Raw genomic sequence first — 23,482 nt, forward strand, 5'->3', positions numbered from 1 at the left:
ATCCAGAAGACAAAAATAGATGCTATGACCACTTCCCTGGGGAGCCTGTTCAGYGCCCAGTCCCCCTCTGGGTGAAGAACCTTTTCCTGATATCCAACCTAAACTTTCCCGGACATGGCTTCAGGCCAACACCCCAGGTCCTGTCACCACAGAGAGGAGATCAGGGTCTGCCCCTCCTCTTACTGTGCTTCCTCCATTTAACTGATGAAATTTTTGCTTCAAGCTCCAAGCCAAGACACTTGCCTGTTGGTTATTCTTTAATAGAGTTCTCTTTGATACAGAGAACACATTTTCATTTGGAGTGGTTGCTCTACACAATACAGATATTTCTGTTTAACCAGTAATGTTGCACTCATGGAGATTTTTAAGGCTGGAAGGAGCTGGCATTTTCAAATGTTCTCAAAACATTTACTTCTGCCTCTAAAAGGTTATAACACCTTTTAGGTCAGTGAATTTTGGGGTTTTTTTTAAACAAAAATATGAACTAGCATTTCTCTTTTAAATTTTAATTTAAATAACACTTCAAGACAATTCCAAAAAAACTATGCCAACCCAGAAAAACAACTGGAAGTAGCACAGAAACTTTTGGCCATTATTTTGGCTAGCTTATGTCAATAGAGTCATAATGATTTACATCATCTGGATTTGCCTCAGCTGGAAAACTAGATTCAGGATAACAGCCTCTAGGAAAGGCAATGATGTGTAAATATTTCTTTGGCTTTGCTACATACACTGTGGATGGAATTAATTTCCCCACCTTTGGCAGCCTTGTTGTTAGTTTAAGCTAGTCTAGTCAAAACTAGACTGTCTCTGAGATTTAAAGACCTCCAAATCAGACAGCCTACCTTTGGATTYCCATTCCAGGTTAGGCAGAATTGCCCTGAAGAATACACAGATGAGCTCAACTACCAGATGCCACTGATGCCTTTCCCAGTTTCCTCTCAAAATTCTTGTGCTGCCCTGGATAAAGCAACTGCTATGATTTTTGCTGCAAGACTTTCTGCTTCTTCGCAGTTGCTGTCTTGTCTCTTAGAAAGCTCTCTCTTGGAGGCACAGGCACATTTCTATGTCATGCCTATTTACTTCCTACCAAGGAGTGCCCTTAGTAGAACTCCTCAATACACTGAAACCACAGACCTAGCATTGTCCTTAGTACAGCCTTGGGCAAATCCCACCCCTCTCATGTTTCAGGACAATTTATAAAATGAATCATAGAATTAGGAATCTTTAAAGACAAGCAATGAGTGATCTTCAACTAGATCAGGTTGTGCAAAGCCCTGTCCAGCCTGACCATGGYTGTTTCCAGGGATGGGGCATCCATCACCTCTCTGGGCAACCTGTGCCAGTGTCTAACCACCCTCCTAATAAAAAATTTGCTCCTCATATCTAGTCTAAATCTASCCTCTTTTAGTTTAAAAGTATCGCCCCTGACCTATTTCTACAGACCCTGCTAAAAGTTTTGTCCTGATCTTTGTTGCAGGCCCACTTTAAGTTCTGAAAGGCTGCAATAAAGTCTCCGTGGAGCATTCTCYTCTCCAGRCTGAACAGCCCTGACACCCTGAGCCTTTCCTCACAGCTCTTTGCAGGCAGGGAGGGCTGCTGTACACCTTGCCAACCCCATTCATGCGAAGAACAGCTAAAATATTTCTGGAGCAGAACCAGTTTTCTGGTGCTGCAGGGCTTCAGGGCAGCTCCAAGACTGGTTTAACTATGCTGGGACTTAAACAGAGCTCCACCATGGTAACTGTGTCAGCCCTGCTGACAGCTTTCCTGCAGGCAGCCCTTGGTTGCACTCCACAATTGCCTGTCACGACAAATGGCACAACAGGAAGCTCAGTGTTTATTCTGGAATCAGCCACTTGCTTATCACCACTCACCTGAGAACCACAATTTTGTTGTTTTACTTAAAGGAGAGTTTAAATAACTTGCTGTTCAAAGTACTTACTTTGCTCCAGTTAAGATGATGTAGTAGTGCACCGGGGATCAATACTGCTCACAAATTTTAGGTTCAGCATCTCTGTGACTTTAAGCACRAGAAGTTGCAGAGAAAACATGTTTTCTTTTGGGAGACACTCCTGTCAGATCTGAATTGGCAGCTGTCTGAGTCCAGATTCCTCTTTCTTGTACTGAATTTGGGTGTGTTTCTGATTTTCCACTGCTTCCTATGCTCACCGACTCCAAGGGGCAGTTAAAATGGATGTGACTTACACTAGTGCTGATTAAATGGCTGCCATTCAGAGGGATTCAGATGGGCAGAATTGACCATATGAACCTTATGAAATTTAACAAGGACAGATGTAAAGTCCTGCACCTGGGAGGAATAATCCCTTTCAACAGCAGGGGATGGATGGGYTGGGAGAAGCTTTGCTGAAATGGGCCCGTGGGAGGCTTGGTGGGAGGTGAGCAAGAGCCACAGCATGCACTGGCAGCAAAGAATGGAAACAGCATCCTGRACTGTGGAATGGGAGATGAGCCAGGAGATTAAGGTTTCCTCTCTACTCAGTGCTTATTAGATCACATCTAAATACTACATGCAGATTTGGACTCCTTGTTGCAAGGAGAACACTGATCAGGTGGAGGGAGTTTAGTGGAGGGCCAGCAAATTGGTCAGGGGCTCCAGCACTCATCTGTAACAAGCTGGGCTTGTTCAGGCTGGAGAAAACACAGCTCCAGGCGAAACTAAAGCAGCCTCCCAGTACTTAAAAGGAAGTAATCSACGAGATAGAGCAATAGTACATGGTGGGAAGATGAGAAGTACATTGAAACAAGAGAGCTTCAGCTCAGATATAATTAAAAACATTTGTACTATGAGGATTGTCAARCACTGGAACAGATTAYCCAGATTGCTCYATCCRTGTCCTTGGAGGTTTTTAAKACTTTTTTTGGATCAAGCCCTAAGCAACCTGATCTCACATGAGCGGGGAGTTGRATACTGACCTTCCAACCTCAATTATTCTATGGGAATTAGAGCAGCGTAGGAGAAAAGTAGAAGTTAGCTCACACTAAGGCAGAAAGAAAGAAGGCTGAAGAATGAAGATATGTTGAAAACTGAACAGTAGAACTGGTTTCTGTTCTTGGGTCTGTTTACAGAAACAGAGGTTGACATTGAATAAGTCACTTAACTCTCMTCTGTGGTTTTGATTCTAGGCTGCCATATCTACATTGTGTGGGTGAAGCTTCCAGGGCCCGATCTACATCTAACAAAAGCAAGTTCTGACCTTGGATCTTTCTTTGAGGTTTTAGATTCCTCTTAGATTCAACAATGTGCAACAGAAAATAAAATCACAGTCAAAGAACATAAATAAAAGATATAAATAAATTATACAAAGGGACTAAAGGCGCTAAAAAAAAGAAAATAAAAAATAGTATTTCCAATAGCTCCCCAGTCAGTGACAGAAAGAAAACTGTAAGAGTTTGTAAGAGAATTATAAGGACAAAAGAAAAAAAAATATTAAACCCAAACTAGAAATCTCTAATTTTAGCGAGCTGAATTTAAAATCTTTGTTTAGTAYACAAAATCTTTTGGGTAAACAAAATATGTCTTTGTCCCTTGCTTAGTCCAAGAGGGATAATAAAGCTAAGAGACAACACTGGATTTAAGGATAATCAGATTAAGGCTACGTTCTCAGTTTCCTTTCTAATCTTCAGTTGCAAAAACCAATGATGTTTGGAACTGTGTCTTGAAAACTGTATGTAAATATGAGGAACACCTGCTGGCCTGAGTGAAAGACTAAAGATGTTGGACAAAGTTTAGTTGTGTTGGACAAAGTCTGTGCAAAGCTTCTGACTTTGGCCTGGTTTATAATATTTTAGTTTGGGGGTGGTACTCTCTTAGACAGATGAGTGGCACCCAGCTGTAGGTKGTTCTTATGAAGCTGGGAGTCTGAACCACCGACCTGGAGTTATGGGGGATTCTGGACAGATCTGATYCCACATATTCATATTCCATCATATTCATATGGTCCTGAATCAATAGATTCYGGTGTGTTCTCTTTATGTAGCACCAACACCAACTCGTTATTTTGAACCCCAAAGGTTTTTCCTAAACACACCAATGAAATGTCTTATGGAAAAAGAGAGTAATTCAAATATAGTAATGCTGGAACTTATGAAATGTGGATTATAAACACAGATGTGGGGGAGAAGTGGGCAAGTCAATCATGTTGCCCATGTGACATTGCTCTCAGGAATTTGCAGAGGTGTTTCTGGCTGAAATGAGCACATTCTACGGGCTCTGACTGCAGAAGTAACATTTTAAAGGGGGAGAATAATTAAGCAATGACAGAGGCATCATCATTATTAGATAATCACAACCCAGGGGCATTAGCAAACGTTGAGTGTCTCTAATCCCATGGGGTCTAATTATTCTGTGATAATAACCACACCTCCAAGTTTTAATTTATTCTTGTGGAGAATGTGAAGGGGGAGGGGGAGAGATGGGGGCATTTTAATATTTTTGCTAAAAGAAGATGCAGTTGGCCTTTCACTAGGGCTCATCAGTATTCTAATCTAACTAGCAYGTGTGATTGGCATTAAATTGTCTGCCCTTTACAGTGATCTCCAGCCAATCCGAATATTCACCCTTGCACAAACTGGTGGTCTCCCTGTTGCTAACAATGCCAGCAGGCACTGATTCTATTTCTCAGAGCAAATTTTGGCAAAGGAGAGGTAGATTTTCCTGGTCTGGAGTGGTTTATTTCCCATAAGRTCCTCTGACAAACATATTGCCACTGGTATGGAGAAAGAAGTAAAAACTTGCACATTTTCTGGTATCTCGGAATTGCTGTCTGACATGTCAAAAAGGAAGATTCTAGTAAGTTTAAGTGCTCTGCTTGTGCTTGGATAGGATAAAATAAAAGTGACAGATGCACTCCAGGGAAAGAGCACCAGAAAAGCAAGAGAGCAAGAAAGAGTCAGGGGAAACAAGAATGACAATATAGAAAGACATATACCAATATCACAGCCTTTCTCCAATAAGTCAGTGTCCCTCTCCTTCTTCATTACTCACAGGTGAACTGTTCCCATGAAAGATTGTCCAAATCTWCTCAAGGAACAGGGAAAAAGAACCAGCAGTGAGCAAAGGAGGAAGGGAGAGCACCATGCACTCAACGTCTGGTCTCTTCTTTGTATCTGTGTGCGTGCACGTGCAAATGAGAGCAAACATGGCAGAGGGACAGGGAGAGGAGAGGAAGGAGTCTTTCCCCATGGTGATCCTTCTGGTTTTGCCTTTCTGAAAAGAGCTTTATATTTTACAAAGCACTTTGTGTACATTGAYTTATACAAAAATTTTAAAAAGGAAAGAACATAAAGAGGTGAACCAATTCATCCAAATTATTTGCAAATTCAGAAGCCAAGGTCTTCAACAACATGAGGATAACTTCAGRCTCATAAATCCATACTATTCAGCACTGCCTGGGGTTTTTGAGAGATAAGAAAGCTTGGGAGAAGTGAAAATCAGGGAAACTAATTTTAATCTCTTATTTATATTAGCACCTAACTTGACATTTATGATTGTCATGAAATTACAGTGTCTACACCATGGACCTTCCAGAGTGTGCAAAGGAGGAGAAAACAGAGCATGAAAAGGTACTATAGGTATGGCAGAAAAACTTAYCAGCTGGTTATTTTGGTAGTTTTCTAGTCTTCTGTTCTATAACTTTCCTCCAAACCTATCTATCTAGCAGAAGGTATTTCAGCAAACAAGGGTTTATTGATTGGGCATGTCTTTGTGTTTGTAAATCTTGCTGTTTAAGGGCACATTTTCCTGTGAGATTATAAAGATGGAGACAGTAAAAAAGCAAGTTAAAATTCTGGGCCAATTCCACACTGATGGTTCTGTTTTGCTGAAATGCCTTGCTCAGTAAAGACCATTCCACCTCTAGAGTAAACTACAAATTGTACCTCAATACAGTGCCTGCAACTTATTGTGCATTCTGCCCACCACAATGATAAATGGCCTTTGGTTTTGGGTGGGAAGTACTTTAGACTGGCTTGGGAATAGAATAACAATGCACAGTGGACTTGCTTGAGTTAAACTTCATAGCTGACCATCAGATATTTCCAGCTGCAACTCTAACTGAAATCAAACCAAATTGAATCACCACAATATGAAGAAAACAAAGAAGAATTACTGAGCACTTAATGACTCTGTTCCACTCAGTGGGGCCAAGGGCTGTGGCTGTGCTTGTTGAAGCACCCCTGAGTTCACATCAAAGCCATTTCCACAGGGAACTTCCAGCTGTGCTCTCATGTTTATTACTGCCATCTCACACCATTTGGAGCAGGCTATTGTTCCGAGATGCACGCCCCGATGCTGAAATGACCTCCATGTGGAGCCACTTCAGAATACAGCCACTTATAAATCACTTTCCGAAGAATTTCTGATCTAAAATCAAGAAGGCTCTACTTGAGGCCAGGATTTCCTGCCTGGAACACAGGTTCTTTCACACTGCCCCCGGTGTGCCTGCAACATCTTTGACACACTTTCAGCACTAAGCATTGACAAACAACACGCAGCAGCATCTCTCCATTAAAAAAAAAAAAAAAAAAAAAAAAAAAAAAAAAAAAGGAGTGTCAGTGGAGTCCAAGGCTATTGTTTTGTTCAAGGTAAACAGTGTTTTTGTTCTACAAGTGCTTACCACACGCATATATGGCAATTCAAATTTTAGTACATGGGAGAGGATGGCCTGATACATCTTTTTTTTCATCTCTCTCATACATCTACCTCAAGATTAGATGAATAGTCCCTGGGAAATGTTTGTCTTTCCATTGCAACAAGGTATTTCTGAAAGACTTGTTTCCTTCAGACACAGGAGCCCTATCCATGGTATTTTAGAATAGAGATGAGATAACCTATATATTGAAATTTTRAGTTTTTAGTTAAAAGAGTTATGAATCCTGAAGGTGCATGAATAATTATTTCCATGGAAGATGGGTTTCTAAGTAGGGGTGCAAGCACAACCTTATTGCAACAGCACATCCACAAGATACAGCTGTTCACCTCTGGGGGCTGCAGAACTCGAGGATTATCTTGTCTCATGTCAAATTTCTCAGCCAGGTCCATTGTAGACCATTTGTAAAGTTGTATTTAGTTCACTGTGACACTGSTTCTTTTCATCCATACTGCACATTTTTTTCTGCAAAGAGCAGAGGCAGTCGAGGGTTTACTTTACTTGGTTTTAGACACGTGTTGKTGTTGGAGATAATTTTTGTTTGACCATTGCACAAAATAATTCAGTAGCCCCATATTCGAGCTAGTTCTTTTGAGAGAATGTTGAAACAAATAGGTTAAGACATTAATAATAACAATAAAATAAAAAAAAAAAAAAGATTCAGAATCTATTATTTTTTACTATTAATTCCAATTATTCTGCCTTAGGTAAACAGACCAGGAGTATCCCTAGACACATGTACAATCCAGTAGGATTGAAGGAACAGTGTTGGCAGTAGYTGAAAAGCAAATGCATGAGTTTTTCTAAGATTTACATTATTTCCTGGGTATTATGAACTGCAGCATTTTCTGGGCTTGTAACTTCTTGTAAGATATATTACACATAAGCTCACATATCTACCTGTGTAGGCAAGCTGATACTATCATCTTTCTTTAGCAGAAAACAACCCTGAATGAACTTCAAATAGTGCTTCCAACAGAAAGAAAAATAGTTTTTTTTTTTTTACAAACTGGGATCCTTGTAGCTTGAAATAGAGATTAAGAGTGGGGTAGAGAGACACTTACAAAATATGATGTATTATACGTGTTATTTGTATACTGCAAGCAAAGTAAATCCTGAAATGTGCTAAGGCAATGGATTTAATACTTTAGGAAGATGATAATGTAATAATGTTTAAAAAACAAACATGTCTCCTGTTGAATTAGATCCTGCTAATCCATGGTTTAGTACTGTATGCTGTTTCCTAAAAGAAAAAAACAAACCGAAAAAATTAACTAGCACAATGCTTGACTGAAAATATGCACATGTTTCTGTCCTTCAGTACTTATGGAATTCTGAGGAAATAGCTGGAGATTTCTCTGCCAAAAATTCATAAACTGATAATGTTGATTTTAAAACAGATAAGGAGCTTCAGCAAAATGACTCCTGCAGTTGTCAGGCCACCTCACTCTGCTTCACAAAATAGTTCTGCCCTCCCTGAGCCCATTCAGCCCTGAACCTCCCTGAGATCCTTCAGGCTGCACTGATKCACCTGCTCAGAAACCCTTCTGAGAGGAGAATGTGCAAAGGCCTGTTACATTTTAGGGGCCAAATATGCAAACAGGTGATTCCAGGGAACTGCTGCCTGTCTGCTGCCATCAGCATCCTTCAGGCTGTCACTGTCTCATTTTTCCAATGAGGACACGAGGGAGAGACWGTGCAGTTCCAGGGAGGCTCCATATGAATCCATCACAATTTACCACTCCTTTTACTGTACTGGGACTCTGGGAGATTCTTAACCCAAATTCTCACTCTTTTCTYCTTTAGTCATTTAGGACATATTGCACCATTATTAAAAATACAAATATAGGTCAAAAATWCATGCCCAGTTTCCTATTTTTGGCTCCAACTTGTGCTTGCATGCCTGCTTAAGGGTGACCTAATTATCAGATAGGCTTAGTACCAATATATCTCTCCAAGAAGCAGCATAATCTCTGGGCACTAAGAGCAGTCAAAATCAATTCACTTATTTAGGAGCCTMACCACAGACTCAGAAACTGAACACCATGTGGGTAAGACCAGCTGACWCACAACAGTTCAGAAATRYACTTGTTTTACCACAAATCTCCTTGAAMTATGCAGACCAATAACAGGCACTGGGAAGTGGATGTACTAAGGCAAGTTTTTCTTCCATAGCTTCCTTGAAAAYACATTCTTTTAAAATATTAGTGCTGAGATCAGGGTTAAGGCAATGAAATTCTCTGTCCTAAGCACTAAGGTAATAGTGCTAATTATATAACAAGATTTAAATACCAAATATAAAAACATACAGTTGGGTTGTTTAAATATGTGCACTGTACATACACCGTATTTTAAAATCTTTATTTAAGCGATGTCTTATATTTATCAACTGTAACTTTATCCTAAAAATAATGGAAAATTATACTAGGGAAGTTTTCTATGTTCTGCAAAACTAATAAAGCTTATTTTAAATTATTTTACAATAATGGAACATGCATTAACTCCACATGAAATGGTACAAAAATAATAAATTTGTACTACAGCATGATGAGTGCCATTCTGCATTTTAAACCAATCTTTTCCAACATGAAACATCTTCTTCAATTCAGTCTTTAGAAAACTGTCAGACCTTCCTACACACCTACTGGTAGGGTTATTTTTGGATCATCCTGGAAGCAAATCACAACTATCTCAGTGGGTGTACTGGCCTCTAACAAAACGTCACGGTGGCAGCCTTGCACCACTGATTGGAGAAAAACGTATTGTACTGAMGTGAACAAAAAGCAAATCTTCTAAGAATGATTATTTGAACATTCCTCACTGCTTCTCAGCTGAAGCATCTCATATATTCTATAAAATGACTACCATTTCAACAATTGTGTTCACAACATGAACACCTTTAACTAACAAAGGAAAAAAAAGACAATCTTCATTAGGGGGTAGAGAAAATAATGAGCCATGGATGACAGCTATAAGTTACAATTCTCTGTTTTGAGCAGAGGGAAAGGATGAATTAATTCTTACAGGAAAGGCAGTGTAATTTTTCTTTCCTTTTCAGTTTATTCTATACCTCACAGTCTTCCTTTTTTGGGGACTGTTATTCTTCAATGTCAGCATCTGTCTGAAAATGATATTTTTAGACCTTTGGAGAACTTTCTTTTTTCAACGTAAGAATTAATGGCTGAATACTGATATAATATGACAAAAGCTGCTCTGGAATTTAAGAGGTCATTAAAGGAAAAAGTCTTCCTTTTTACCCTATCAGTAATTTTTTTGCAAGTATTTCCTCTTAGGTTTACACAACAGATAAACTCAAAGAGTTTTTTACTGAAGCATGAATAGCTAGTTCAGCTGTGCAAATAAATAATAGTTTAGAGTATCAAATAATCGTGAAAATGTCATGGAAAGTGAAAGCTCCTAAGTCTGAAACTGAATTAACTTCTGGTATAGCAATTCTATCCCCCCACAGCTCAGAAATTACGTTGTGTACGTTCATGCAGATAAATTTGGATATCTAATTAGATGTTTCGTCTCTTCATTTGCACATAGCAGGGCTTTCCTACTGGCTACTGAAAAAGCATTTGTGTGTGAATCTGAAGAAGCAAAATTGAGATGAGCTCACAGAGGCTGTAGAATCTCCATCCTGAGAGATATTCACACCTTGACTGGCCATGGCTTACACCAACCTGCTCTGAGTAGTCACATTTTACAGTGCTACATCAGACTTGCACCTCCCAGGACAGTCAGAACATGTGTTATYACCCTTGGGAAAATTAGAGTAGTGGGTCAGCTGAGGGAAATKAAATGTCAGGCATTGTGGGAGACTGATCCTGAGCTTGTATGTCCCTCCTTCACATCCACGTCCCACTGAATGAATCCCACATCTCTGCAGGCTCTGGAAGAGCAGCCTCCCTGCTTGCAGGATGTACCAAGGACAGTGTCTGGAGCAGAGAATAARGTTCCTAGCACTCAGCTGGGATTCATCCTGCTCAAATTGGGAAATTTACCATGTGGATACCTACAGCTGAGGTAGTCCCTCCAAAATCCATTCCCAGTTAACAAGAAATGCAAACTTCCAGGTCCCCACACAAGGAGAATTGAGACAAACTGGATAAGAAACCTGGAGTTAGCTACCCCAGCCCAAATCCTTGTGTTATGAAATATTACAGGTCCTTGCCTTTAAAAAARGTATGAAATACTACTGGTTCCTGTCTTTAAAACAGAAAGTGTCCTAAGCAAGGGAAATGAAAATAAAGTGAAGAATTAATTAACTAAATAGAAGTGAGTAAAGTAAATAAAGGAAACAATTATCATATCAAAATAAAAGACAAGAAAGATGATTAAATGAGTCTTCAAAAGACCCATGAGAAACTCATGAAAGACATAATATGCATTTACCTGGTTTTTAGTCTTTCATGATTTCATTTTAATTTTTATTCACTACCATCTGATAATTGCGAGAAACAGTTACTTTAACCATAGGCAATTTAAACCATTTAAAATTTTTTCCAGGACCAAGAGACAAAAGAACCTATTTATTGCCTGAGGGGATTTTTACTAAAATGAAAGCTTAATCTTTCATGTTTTTTTAAGCAAAGGCTTTTAAAAAATCATTTCTAACAATGCTGTAGGGAGACACTTCCATGGGTATGCAAAATTGAAATTATAAATTTACAATTATAAAAAAATTAATAGTTTGGGGGATTGTATTGTCTCTGTTCTTTCTGAATGAATACTCTTTCAAGCTTAAGAGAAAGTATTTAGCACATGKAAAAGAACGCGTGTCCTTAGACTCTCTTGAGGTCAAAGCTATTTAGTCAGAATGTATGAGGGAAAGATCATTGGAGTTTAATTTGTTTGGAAAACCTCAAATATCAGATTTGAAGTGCTGGCTCCTCACTTCCTGGCCTGTTTTTCTGCATTGTCAATGTACTGAAGTTGGCCTGAGCACTCTCCTCTCTGTACTAGTGTGGTGCACTCGTGGCTGCTAAATCTTACCTATGTAAAATTAAGCTTTAAAATGAATTTTAACTGAAACAAGCATCTTTTGGGGATCTTACGACACATGTTTGCAAAGGAAAGAATAAGAGCCCTTGGTCAAAGATTGATTCAGGGGAGATCTTCAGGGAAGATATAAGTTATATCTGGGTAGAAACATGGATATGATTTATCTGGCTGCCATGGTTTAAGGCATCCTAGAAGCACACACTTAAGCCCATCTCCATTCTGTGCAGTATTTTGCCTGTAACAACATCAAGGAAAGGATTAAATTCAAGCATTTACCTTTGCACTGSCCCAAATTTGGGCTGTTTTCTCAACTGAGAAATATTAATTTAATGCATTATCTGGAGAGAAACAAACATTTCTTCCTGGGCCTAGCGCAGGCTTTGAAATCAGACAAAATAATTTACACTTATGAAACACAACAAACTGAAGTGTTCCATTAAAGGAAAASTAGACCAAAAAAATACCCTTAAGGCCTCCAAACATCCACAGACTGAAAGGCAGATTTAAATGTTTTCTGCCAATGTATTTCAAGTTTTATTGGAAACACTTTGAGCTACTATGAGAAGCTTTATCAAACTAAATTCATTTTCCATGGAGCGGAGAAGCATCATTGAAGATGTTATTCAGGTTCACAAAATATGTAATAGGGTGGAGAATGTGGAACCAGATAAGGAAGGTTAAACTGAAGAACATTTTAACAAGGCTCGATTTTAGGTTGGTTGTGCAACATAAATAGGTCAGTGGGCCTATTAGTGATTTTTCAATATAGAAACATAGAAACATAATACCAGAAACATCTGTGTATAGGTTCCATCTATGAGACTTCCACAGGCAACTGGCATTCTGAATGCACTATTTGACAGGTTCAATGTCTAGAATTTTTTGAAAATAACACAATTTCAGTGTGGTAGCCAAAATCATCAATCTCTTTGGAAAAACCCTACAATACCACCCTGAGCAATAGAAGTTCAGKTTACCCCAAAGACATATCTGCCCAGCCAAGTGGAAACACCCATCCACACAGGCTTCTGCAGAACTGGACATGAGATAAAACCACCTTCCAGGTATTCAAGGAGCCTCAAGATCAGGTTAAAAGGGAACAGCAAGTCAGACAGGCTGGATAAGATGACTGTGGTGGAGAGGAAAAGAGAGAAATATGGGCCTTGAGGCTGAATCCAAGTTCTGTGTGGACACGGCAAAACAAAGTGCACAACAGGAACGTTCAGGTGCCACTTTACTGTACAGCAGCAAGGAAACAGTGAGTTAATTCCAGCCCCTCTGCACCACGGTGCAGTGCACTGAGTTGCCCTGGGAAGTCTTACCAGTATGGACCAAGATTTGTTGTGTGTCTTGGGAGGACAGTACTGCTCAGACATTTATCACCCAAACTGCAGAAATATCACAGAGCACCCATGAAATGCAACATTTCTGTGCCTATAAATGGATTGCATTTAGACAGGAGTAACATTGGAAATACTGACTCTAGGGCTGGCCTTTGCAAAGCATTAAGTCCCAGCTCCAGGACGGAGGGGAGAGACTTCTCAGGTTTAAAAGAAATATGTCAGCATGTCAAAATTCTTTTCAGCCAACCTGTTTTGCAGAGATGCTGCTAATGAATATTATTTTTAAGTCTAGATGAGGCTCAGGCCAAAAMCAGGAAAATTCTGCTCAAACTTAGTATTGGCCAAGCTTCTTTCCATTTAACCTCTGTCCCAAACAAACAATAAAATTTTATATAATGGGAGCCCTGGCCAGAACCAACACCCAGCACCACACTCACTCCCAGCTCTATTGTGCAATGAAGACTGTTTTCCTTATTGATGAGCTGCCATGAATTTCTTTTTCATGGGGGATAAATACACACTGAAACAAGATTAAACACTAATGTTTTTTAGTGGTGTCTAAAATAATATGAATGTTTTTTAGAACAGCAATAAACACACTTCATGAGGCAAATAATTACACCCTGCAGCCTTTATGTAACAATAAGTGTCCGGATTCTCTACTCAGCTACATCACTGTAAATCCAGAGTAACTATGCTGAATCAACATCTCTCTCTGTGGATTCTGGAGATCCTGAAGTGTTTACTAAGCCTGAATTTGCCCAAAGTTTTCTCCAGGGTTTTGCAGACATCAGACAAGCATGGCTGGAAGGCCACATGGTGGTCTTGGAGGCATCTCCACCTCTTATCCTGTCYCTTTTCCCCCATAAGTTTGGCTTCTGCTCAGTGTAATGAATTCAGAATCTGGCTGTGTATTCCTCGTGCATCTGATATCACTTCTATAACTGCAAATCCAGCCCCAGAAGAAAGCTCAATTGAGATACAGCAAGAGAAGGGAAAAAAAAAGGACTTAAAAATTCATGATGGATAAAGGCAATAYGTGCACTTGCTGGGAATCAAAGTTCAGTGTCTTGGGAATTAAAAAGAACCACCTCAGCTGATTTTCCTTTGGATGGGAAGATTTTGGTCATATTCGGATTTTTTTCTGAAAAGTTAATTTAATTTTAAGTTTCCCATGCAATTGTAATTTTTAGGCAGAGTTTTGTAAGATGGATCTGTTAGGCTTTAATGGCCCCTGAAATGAATCTGGAAAGGTGAACACGTCCACATTGGAGCACTTGAAAAAAACAGTTATTTGCTTAAAAATAACAGCAAAAATAAAAGTGTTTTCACCTTTTAAAGGTTCTTCAGAATTTACATGAGCACAGAGCTCATACATGCCATGGAATCAGCATTTTAACTACCATCTTCCCCGGGAGTGCCATGTCTGTGTGCTGGCAGCACTCTGCTCTTACCGGGACTTGTGAGGGCTCCCAGAGCACCAGTCGTTGTGGACAGAGGGTTTGCATTGGTGGTGGTAGCTGAGGTCTGGGCGGCGGCTGCTGCGGCTGCTAAAGTTGCCAAATTCTGTAATTGTAAAGCGTTCATGCCTACGTGGAGAAGAAACAGGATTAATTAAAACAGGTAATCATCATCATCATCATAATCACCAAAAAGTGCTGCTGTCAATAGTCATGGGGCTTGGGCTGTATCTTGCCAATTAACTTGACCCTTTTCACTCCCAAGACATCAATAACCTGGAACCACCCCTTACAGCTCCTGAACAGCATCTCTCACCTCTCTGCCTTGGAGTTGAGACACTGCACCAAAGACACCAGCCTATACTTCAGGAAAATTAAACCTGGTTTGTGCCTCTTCAAAGAAGTGTAGAATTAAAAGTCATTTAAACTCTGCATGAAGCCCAAGCACAATATTATTTCCTGACACAATGGGGGATGTAAAGTAGATAACTAGCATTTAAAACACATTCAGGACAGGGTCATATAATTGGGATGAATAAAATTTGTTTCCCATGTCTACTCTGAATACAACTACTAAGGTTACGCTGTGTAGTAGCCAATATTGTGCTCAATTTCCTTCTGATAGCTCATTTCTAAAAACATATATGAACTAAGTACATCAAATTAGTATCAGCCTGACCACAGAGCCATCACTGAGACAGGGATTTTCAGGCTCTAAGCTCTGCACTATGATATCAAGTCAACTGAGTCATCTGTTGCTTCATTATTTTAAAAGATGTGGGGGAAGATACACCTTCCTTTTACTGAGAACCTTCAAGAAATGGAGGCATTTGAATAGCAAAGGTTTAATTTAGATGGCAAACAAAAAAGGACAAACAGTAAAGAGAAATGGGGAAAAAAAAAGATGATTAAGGAACAGCCAATGGCATACATTTACTCAAATCAGAGGCACAGGAGTTGGTCTGTCCAGAGGAATTCAAAAGAATATATCTTTTACCTTGGACTAGACAAAGCACTGACTCTAAGGTGAAATACTTCAGTAAGAGCTAAAATGCACATGTAAGATGGGTGCTAGCATTAACCAGACTGGATCCTTCTCAGGATCCTCTGAGTAAGATCAGCTATCCCCAGGAGCGATGTTCAGACTGGACATTTACACAAGGATGKGACAGAGATGGTTTGGATGGCAGTGAGAGATCATCCTTGGCGTTGGACATAYGAAGGAGCTCTGTGAGGGCTTGAGCCCTTAATGGAGCTGACAAAGTGCAAAACCCCAACACACTAAAAGAGTTTCATTATGTTCTTGTCCTGATAAGACAAGTGCACTCACAAAAGGCTGGTAGGAAAAGCAACACCTTTTCTAGACCCAGTGAGAGAGCTGGGAAGATTGAATGAGTGTTGGGGAGCACTCAAAGAAGAAGAGCTTGAATGCCTGGAAACTTGTCTGATTTTTTCTGGATGTTAGTTTGCCTACAAGAGATATTAGTTCTCCCTACACACTTCATATCTCAAACAGGGGAGCTTAACAACAACTTGGGGAAAATGGAAAAAAGAAGTTTAAATATGATACTTATTAAGTATATTTGAGAAGAAAAAAAAATGCAGTGAGGGAGAGGTATTTTCTAGGAATTTGGAACTCCTGCAGTAATGGATTGATATTGTTTTCAAACACACGTATCACAGACTCAGGTTAGTACAACCAACCATCTCCATAAAGAGGAATTCTTACTGTGACAGCATTAGGCATTGTGAAATGAACCTCAATTAAAGCATCTATTTGTGAATGAAGCCCCAAATTTAAATACAGCACCTTCCAGGCAGGTCAGGCCTTAGGTGAGCACCTAATTTGACTGAGGTTCTAACCAGTGTCTCAGTCAATGCCCAAATTCAGCTCAGGTGTTGGTGTTTTTGAAAATGTCCACGCAATTATAATGGTGGGAGTTAAGATTGTAGTTGATCCAAGACACACCAACTCATAGTCCAGAACTGGAACAAGACACTTGGAGAAATTAGGTGACCAAGAAASCTCCTTAAGGTTTCTTTTAGAGCCTAAAGACCATCGTAAAAGATAAGGCTTTTCTGAAACACTACCAATCCAAACTATTTTGCAAGACACAGTTCAGACAGAAATTCAGGCATGCATCCAACATTGTTATATTTTTTTAAATTAGTTATCTGACTTATTGGCTTGCCTTGTGTATAAGTATTTTTTCCCCACCAAAGAATTATCCTACTTGGATAGTAAGACTGCAGACTATTTCAAACAAGATTTCGGGGATGGAGAAGACTTAAGCTGGGGCCACTTATTTGCTAAAAAAGCAGTCAATAGTTCTCAAAATGAGATACAGAATTAATTTTCATCCTGGACTGATATTGGTCCTCAATTATAATTTACCTTCCTGTTTCATAAGGAGCATAAGTAATTCAGCAAATAATATCCAGCAAATGTYACTTGTCTTCACTGAAGCTGTATTTTGTGGTATTCTAACAAGGATTTAGGAAAGCAGTGGGTTGCTCTCCTGCAGAGGAATGGCTTTCTACCACCCATTGCTGAGTTATTCATCAGAAGGATCAGTCATAACCAGCTTACATTTCTCCTTTATGGAGTTTTCTTTGAACTTTTAAATGGCACACATAGTAAAATTAAAATATTGCAATTAATACAGAATGGTTCTAGAGGACAGCCTGGGCCAGACAAGGTCAACAGAACTAACAACTGCTCTCTCTGCACTCAGGAATCACCCTCTGCACTGTGCAAAACAAATATCATCATTGCCTCATCCCACAATTTTTTATTTTTTTTTTAACATAGTGGGACATGATAAACACAGGGAGAACCCATCAATTTGACAAATGAGTTTCGATGCCCAAAGAAGATGAACGAACAAGAACTTGGTGGTGATGAAGTTGTTTCCCCACCCATTTTATTTTACTAGAGGTCACTGTAAGACACTGGCCACAAACCAGCTCTGCAGATGTTACACGGTGTCAGCTCGGGTGTCTGCAGGAAAAAAACCTGCTGGCTGTTGTCACACTTGACCAAGAGAAGGACAGCAAAGACCCCCACTGAACTGAGCACCCAAATGTGGCTGTCACCAAGGGCTCACAGCACACACTGTCACCCAGCATGCTCTAGAGCCCGTTTTGTCAACAGTTTTATCACTTAATATGTATCCTCTTTAGGCTCCTCTGTCTGCTCAAACTTCTGAAAAATAAGTCCTGTCATCACTGTTTCACATTCCCCAGGCATTTTACCATCTCTGCTCCCTCTTTATTGGTTTCTCCCATCAACTTGTCAGGAGTGTCAACATTCCACTTGCTTGGACAAACTTGGAGGAGGGAAACCAAATGCTCTGAAGTCCCAGACCACAAAAGTACTTTGCTTTCAAATGGGGATCTTTGGTTCAATTGAACCTCAGCTGAGGTACAGTTCTGTGGGATGAATCTGCTCTCTCATTCTCTCCCCTTTCACACACTCTCTTCACACATTTCACATCCTACAGTTTTTTTCAAGACAGTCCCAAATCCCGCAACAGAGCTGGACAGCAAATGAGTAGATGGATTTTATTTGARAGTGCTGCTCACTCAGCAAATGCACCTCTCTCTGAAGAAATGCAAATTGCTTAACGCTGAGGAACAGCCTCATAGGCAGAGCTGCACATGAAAAATGAAAATCCTCCTGCAGAGGAAAAAAAACCCTTCTGGGTAAGGAATAACTCTTGATCTTCATGATGGAGACAATGTTGGGAATTAAAGGGAAATGATTAAAAACCCCACAATCACAATACAGTTTGATTCCATTTTTAATAAYATGTATTTACCAATGTGCTATCAGCTTGGCAAATACTCAAGATCGCAAGGAAATTCAACTTTCATTTTGTTATTTGGCAGATTAAAAAAACAATTAAATTATGTACAAAACAGATGCACAGTATGCCTTGCTTGAAACTTAAGATTTTTTAAAAAATTATTTATAAGGATAGGGGCATGAAAATTTAATTTAATGTTCACCTTAGGTAATTTTGTGTCTTATTGTTCACAGCAATTACCATAAATCTACATATCAATAAGCGAGAACAGATGTCAGTTGTTACAAGTGCTTGCCAATCAGGCCTGTTAAAAAGTGACAGATGGATGGTGATAGAACATTCTCATAAGGCCTATTAGCACATTCACAGGAAATTTTTGTAGCGCTGCACAGTCACAGATGCAGTTCTGTGAAAACATGGGGAAATTTGAGAGCACGAGATTTACATTTTACAACTTCTTGTGCTGCCTCTGACACAAACTTTCATACAATGAAGTAATTTGCCTCATTTCAGTCACTGCAGCTTTTCTCCTGTGATAACTGYAAATTTGGAATTATTGGGTATTTGTAGAGGAGGGAACAGTCACAAGCCATTCCTCAAGACTTCTTAGGCCTCATCAGCTCTTGGGTTTCTAAAACCATAATAAAATCTTATTAGGAAATAGCTGAGATTTGCTTACTGAACAAATTCCTAAAAAAGGAAGGCACTGGCTACATTTAGTGGCACCGTATGCATGGAGAGTTTCAAAGTCAGGAGTGATTATCAGACCCAAATCTGATAGCTCTTAAGCAATTCCCACTGACTTGACTTCCTTTGCTTTGGAAATTTTATCCTTCTCAATTATTAGGATTWATTCCATCTGAATTAAATCCTGGCTGCAGCTTAAAAGACGCGGATTAAGGTAAAATATGTCATCTCCAGGCTAAAAAGCAACTATTTGCTAACACTGACATCAGCCATTTTGGATGCTGATGGTAAAATATGTGTAAAGGTGTGGGGGTGAGGATCCCAGCAATATTCTAAGAATTAAAATAGACAGAAAGACCTAAGCACTACCTGCATCAAACCATATATATTCTATGGCTACTTTCAGAAAAGCTGCTTATCTGAACACTTCTTCAGGTACCCTGACCAGTTACTGTTTGATTGAGCTAAGCCCTTAAAACAACTTTTAAGTCCACAATTGATTCTGCCATTTTTTTTAAGACTATGAGCTTAAATCTGACTGGAGGTTCACAGAATCATAGAATGATTTGAGTTAAAGGAACCTTAAAAATCACCTAATTCCCACCCCCCTCAAGCCATTTGTTGGCTTATGCAGGATTTCAGCCCATTTTCAGGTTAACACATGCTTTAAACACACCCTGGAAAGAAGGGTGCTTTTGTCAATTAAAATTTCTTCAGTCCTAATGGGAAGGATTCATCTGCTCTTACTTTACCCAAAAAGAAGTTACTCACTCAGGCTTTTGCAATAGTCAAAGCAGGGGGGGAGGGGGGTGGGATGAAATAATCAGATTCTAAAATAGAATCATTTAACCATTGAGCCATAGAAAATAAAGACCATCTAGTTTGAACCTTCTGCTRTGGGCAGGGACATTTCCCATTAGATCAGGTTGCTCAAAGCTCAAAGCTCACCTTTCAAGGGACATCTTTCACCAGAGCAGGTTCCTSCAAGCCCTGTCTGACCTGGCTTTGAACACTTCCAGGGATGGAGCATCCACATCTCTCCAGGCAACCTGTGCCAGGGCCTCACCACCCTCACAGTGAATAATTTCTTCCTAATACATATAATATTTTCCTAATACATATAATATTTTCCTAATATCCATAAAATAGACTAACCCCAGCCTTGGAAGGATGAATCACTGCCTGGGCGTGACTCCCTCTTCACTGATATTGCAAGGAGGTGGGATCCAAACTGCAAAGGTTCAGTCTGATGAATTCCATCCACAGAGGGGCCAGGGCAATAAAAAGCTGCCCTCACTCTCCTTTTGCTGGCTGGAAATGCCCACACAGAGCTACAGATCTCGTGCCCAGACTTGGCCAAAGTTCCCAAGTCGTGCACTTTTACCACCTGAATAAGCACATCTCCACAACTGCTGAGCACTGCGCTTTCCTCTCAAGGTGCCTCTCCTTCTCCTCTGAGAACGAGCAACACGTGGATTGTGAACTGGCTCACTTGCTGCAAACTCTGCCTCTCCAGAAATGCTAAACAGAATTGATTAATTTATTAGTTAAAAGAAGAAAAAAAAAAAGGAACTAATTTTATGTGTAAAACTAACGAGGGTTTTCAATGGAATTAGTGTTACAAAAGCTGAATGTTTTTGGTCCCCAAGGTCAACATTTTCAAAACTGGTAGTTATCTTTAAGAAACAGCTATCTCCCTTGAGCTRGAAACAGTTTCTCGGTGACCTTTACTTTTAATATGATATCCCTAAAGAGGTCATAGCAGGAGAAATCCTTCTTCTGTATGGCTTTGCTGGAATGAAGCCATCCAAGAGTCAGAGGATATAAAGGATCCTTTGGCCAATGCAAAAGTGCAGAGCTTTTGTGCAGATGGTCCTGGCTTCCAACCGGTCCCTCCAGATCCACTGAGCCAATCCAACAATTAGAGGAAAATATTCAGAAAGCAGAACCTCACAGACTTTCTCTCACCCATCTGCTCCTACAGACTCTGCAACAGGAGGAAATCTGGCTTGGGTAGCGGAAGAAGGGTGGAATGGATTGAACAGGGCTCAGAAAGGGCCAGAAGTTCAACCCAAAATGCAACCAAACTGTGAGAAAACTTGGAAAGGATTGTAAAAAACCCCACATATTGGAAAAATATAAAAAGTCCCAGCTGCAGAGGGCTTAAGGATCTGGAAGACAAAGAAGAAAAGCCAAGCCCATGTTTTCTCCTCCTGTAKAACTTCAGAAAGCAAAATACACTGTCTGTTCATTGAAATTAAGAGGAGTCCTTTGTGTCTTTTATGAGCACTGTACATTTTTTTGTCTCTCAAGTGGTCACACATACAGAAACACTGCTGTATGAACCAATATTTGTTTCTGCCAAAACATTTGACGTTAACGGACAATAGAAAATCTTCCAAGACCGTATATTGTTTAAATATTGAAAACATTAAAATATTTTCCAGTCATCCTATCAATAGTAAACCTCCTGTTTACACTGTCTGTATRGTAATTCCCAGGCTCTTAAACAGGCAGGTTGGCTCAAATAACTGCAGCTTTTAGGACCTGCTCCAGCRCCAGCCAAATTCAATGCAAACATTCAAGTGACATCAATCTCCTTTGAACTAAGCTTCCCAGGCAATTTGTATATATTTGAAGGAGGAATTTTTGTTTGCTTGAAAGGTTGTTAGTGCTTAATGTAGCTTGCATTGTCTTTTAAAGTAAGACAATCAAGTCACATAATGTAATTCATCTACATTATTGGCCTTCCCCAAAGACAAAGTGAAGGCTAGACACCGAGGCTGAAGAGGAATGTGAGGGCAAACACTGCCTTTAAATCAGYATCAGCAGACATCAGAGGAGGGGAGGAAAAGTGAGGAAGTGCCCACTATAAGTGTTCTATCCAGGACAATGAAGCAGACTTTGGCAAGGTAGAATTAGTGCCTGTAATCAGGACCAGGGGATGATTGTAACCCCAAAAGAACAGMTCTCCCAACTTTATTACCAGTCTCAATATTTTACATTGTTTTCTTTGGCTTGACTCATGAAGTAGAATGATTTCATGAAAATCTCATTTTTTAATAGAAATGAGATAAAACTGAACTGGGGAATTAAGCATGGGCCCTTAATGCCTAGAAAGCTAAATGGCAAGCTTTCCAGCTTTTTGTCTCTCAAATGTTAGGATCTCAAATTTTAGTTAAACCATTTTCATGATTTGCTTGGACTGCACACAATGCTGAATATATGGCAGGGTCAGTGGGCTGCTACAGCAAGAACAGTGCTCACTTTTAGGGCTGGTGCTGTGTGTTCAGTGTCTGTATGTTAGAGAATTCTTAATAAAAAAATCGCCGTTTTTCTTTGGATTGTATTCCCAGCTGACAAACAAAACCCCAAACAAATAAACAAACAAYGAAACTCCTACACTCTTCAATTTCAAGCACCTAAAATTGCCACTCCTTTCACCAAAATCAAAGAACCACTGCTTTTGAAACATAAGAACTACTTTAACCAGACTGAGACATGGTATTAGGGAAAGGGAATTTAAAACTCCACACTGAAGAGCAGTGTCTTTGCTCTGCTAGCAAAGAAAATTGCTTTTGATTTAAGAAATAATATCACTGAGCATAGCAAATAACTCTTCACATGTGCAGTGGGGTGTGTGCTGTGCCCCTTCTGTTCTGTACAGAGACAACATGCTTTAGTACAAGTACAAATAAACACTTGCAGATCCRAAGGGCCCTAATTTTGTATGAGTGGGTGGCTGTATCAGAAGTCCTAATGTAGCAAACCGTGACTTCATCAAGATTTAAGCACAAAAGGGATGCCTGAGCCCTGACATGGAAGTAAGGGTGGAATTTCAATGGCTCATGTGGCTTTTGATCAAACTTTTAGTGTCTGAATTACATGGTAAGCACACCCATCGACTTCAAGGATAAAAGTTCCACCCCTCAAACRCAAAGTTCAAAGAACTTGAAAGCTGCAATGATGGATCTTCTTTAGCACCTCACTCAATTGTGTCTGGACTTTATTCCTCACTTTGAAATAGTAGATTAATAGGCAAACTATATGCAMTATGGAATTACATATTTGATTCTTTTTTTTTGTGAAATGAACCTATACAGCTTAAGTTAAAAAACTCTAGGACTTCACAAATGTTCAAAGATAGATTCAGCTGGTAATGCAAGCTCTTGCAGCAGACACAGGAGTACTTTCTATTCCTTTCACAACATAATATACAAATTGATAATACCAGATGCACTGCATGACATAGCACTGCCTGATTTCCAAGGARAGGACGTGAACTCTCAGTTCTAACAATAAAATAGTGCTTAGTCTTTGGCAYTTTCACGTAGAGATGCAGCTTGGAGAACAATTTAGTTTCACTAATTTTACCTTGAACATAAAGATTTAATAGTCACATGTTTTGGAGAAAGAAAGGAGTAAACTTTAAGCTGCTTTTATAACACAAATATGATATAAAATACATTTTTTTCCAAGAAAGGCAGTCAGTCATCAAATTATCC

At 39.6% G+C, this 23,482-nt stretch overlaps 1 protein-coding gene across 11 annotated transcripts in view; it reads right to left on the minus strand.

The window, feature by feature from the left end:
- The window catches only part of CELF2 (CUGBP Elav-like family member 2), a 301,179-nt gene that overhangs the window by 19,583 nt on the left and 258,114 nt on the right, over positions 1–23,482 (minus strand). For all 11 annotated transcript variants that reach the window (XM_057373031.1, XM_057373032.1, XM_057373022.1 and 8 more), the window contains exon 9: positions 14,476–14,610. In XM_057373031.1, coding sequence (XP_057229014.1) covers positions 14,476–14,610 — 135 coding nt within the window. The remainder of the gene's footprint in view (positions 1–14,475; positions 14,611–23,482) is intronic.

Source organism: Malurus melanocephalus, unplaced genomic scaffold (assembly GCF_030028575.1).
Source record: "Malurus melanocephalus ecotype Western Australia unplaced genomic scaffold, MMel_1.1 scaffold_183, whole genome shotgun sequence".
Taxonomy (NCBI): Eukaryota; Metazoa; Chordata; class Aves; order Passeriformes; family Maluridae; genus Malurus; species Malurus melanocephalus.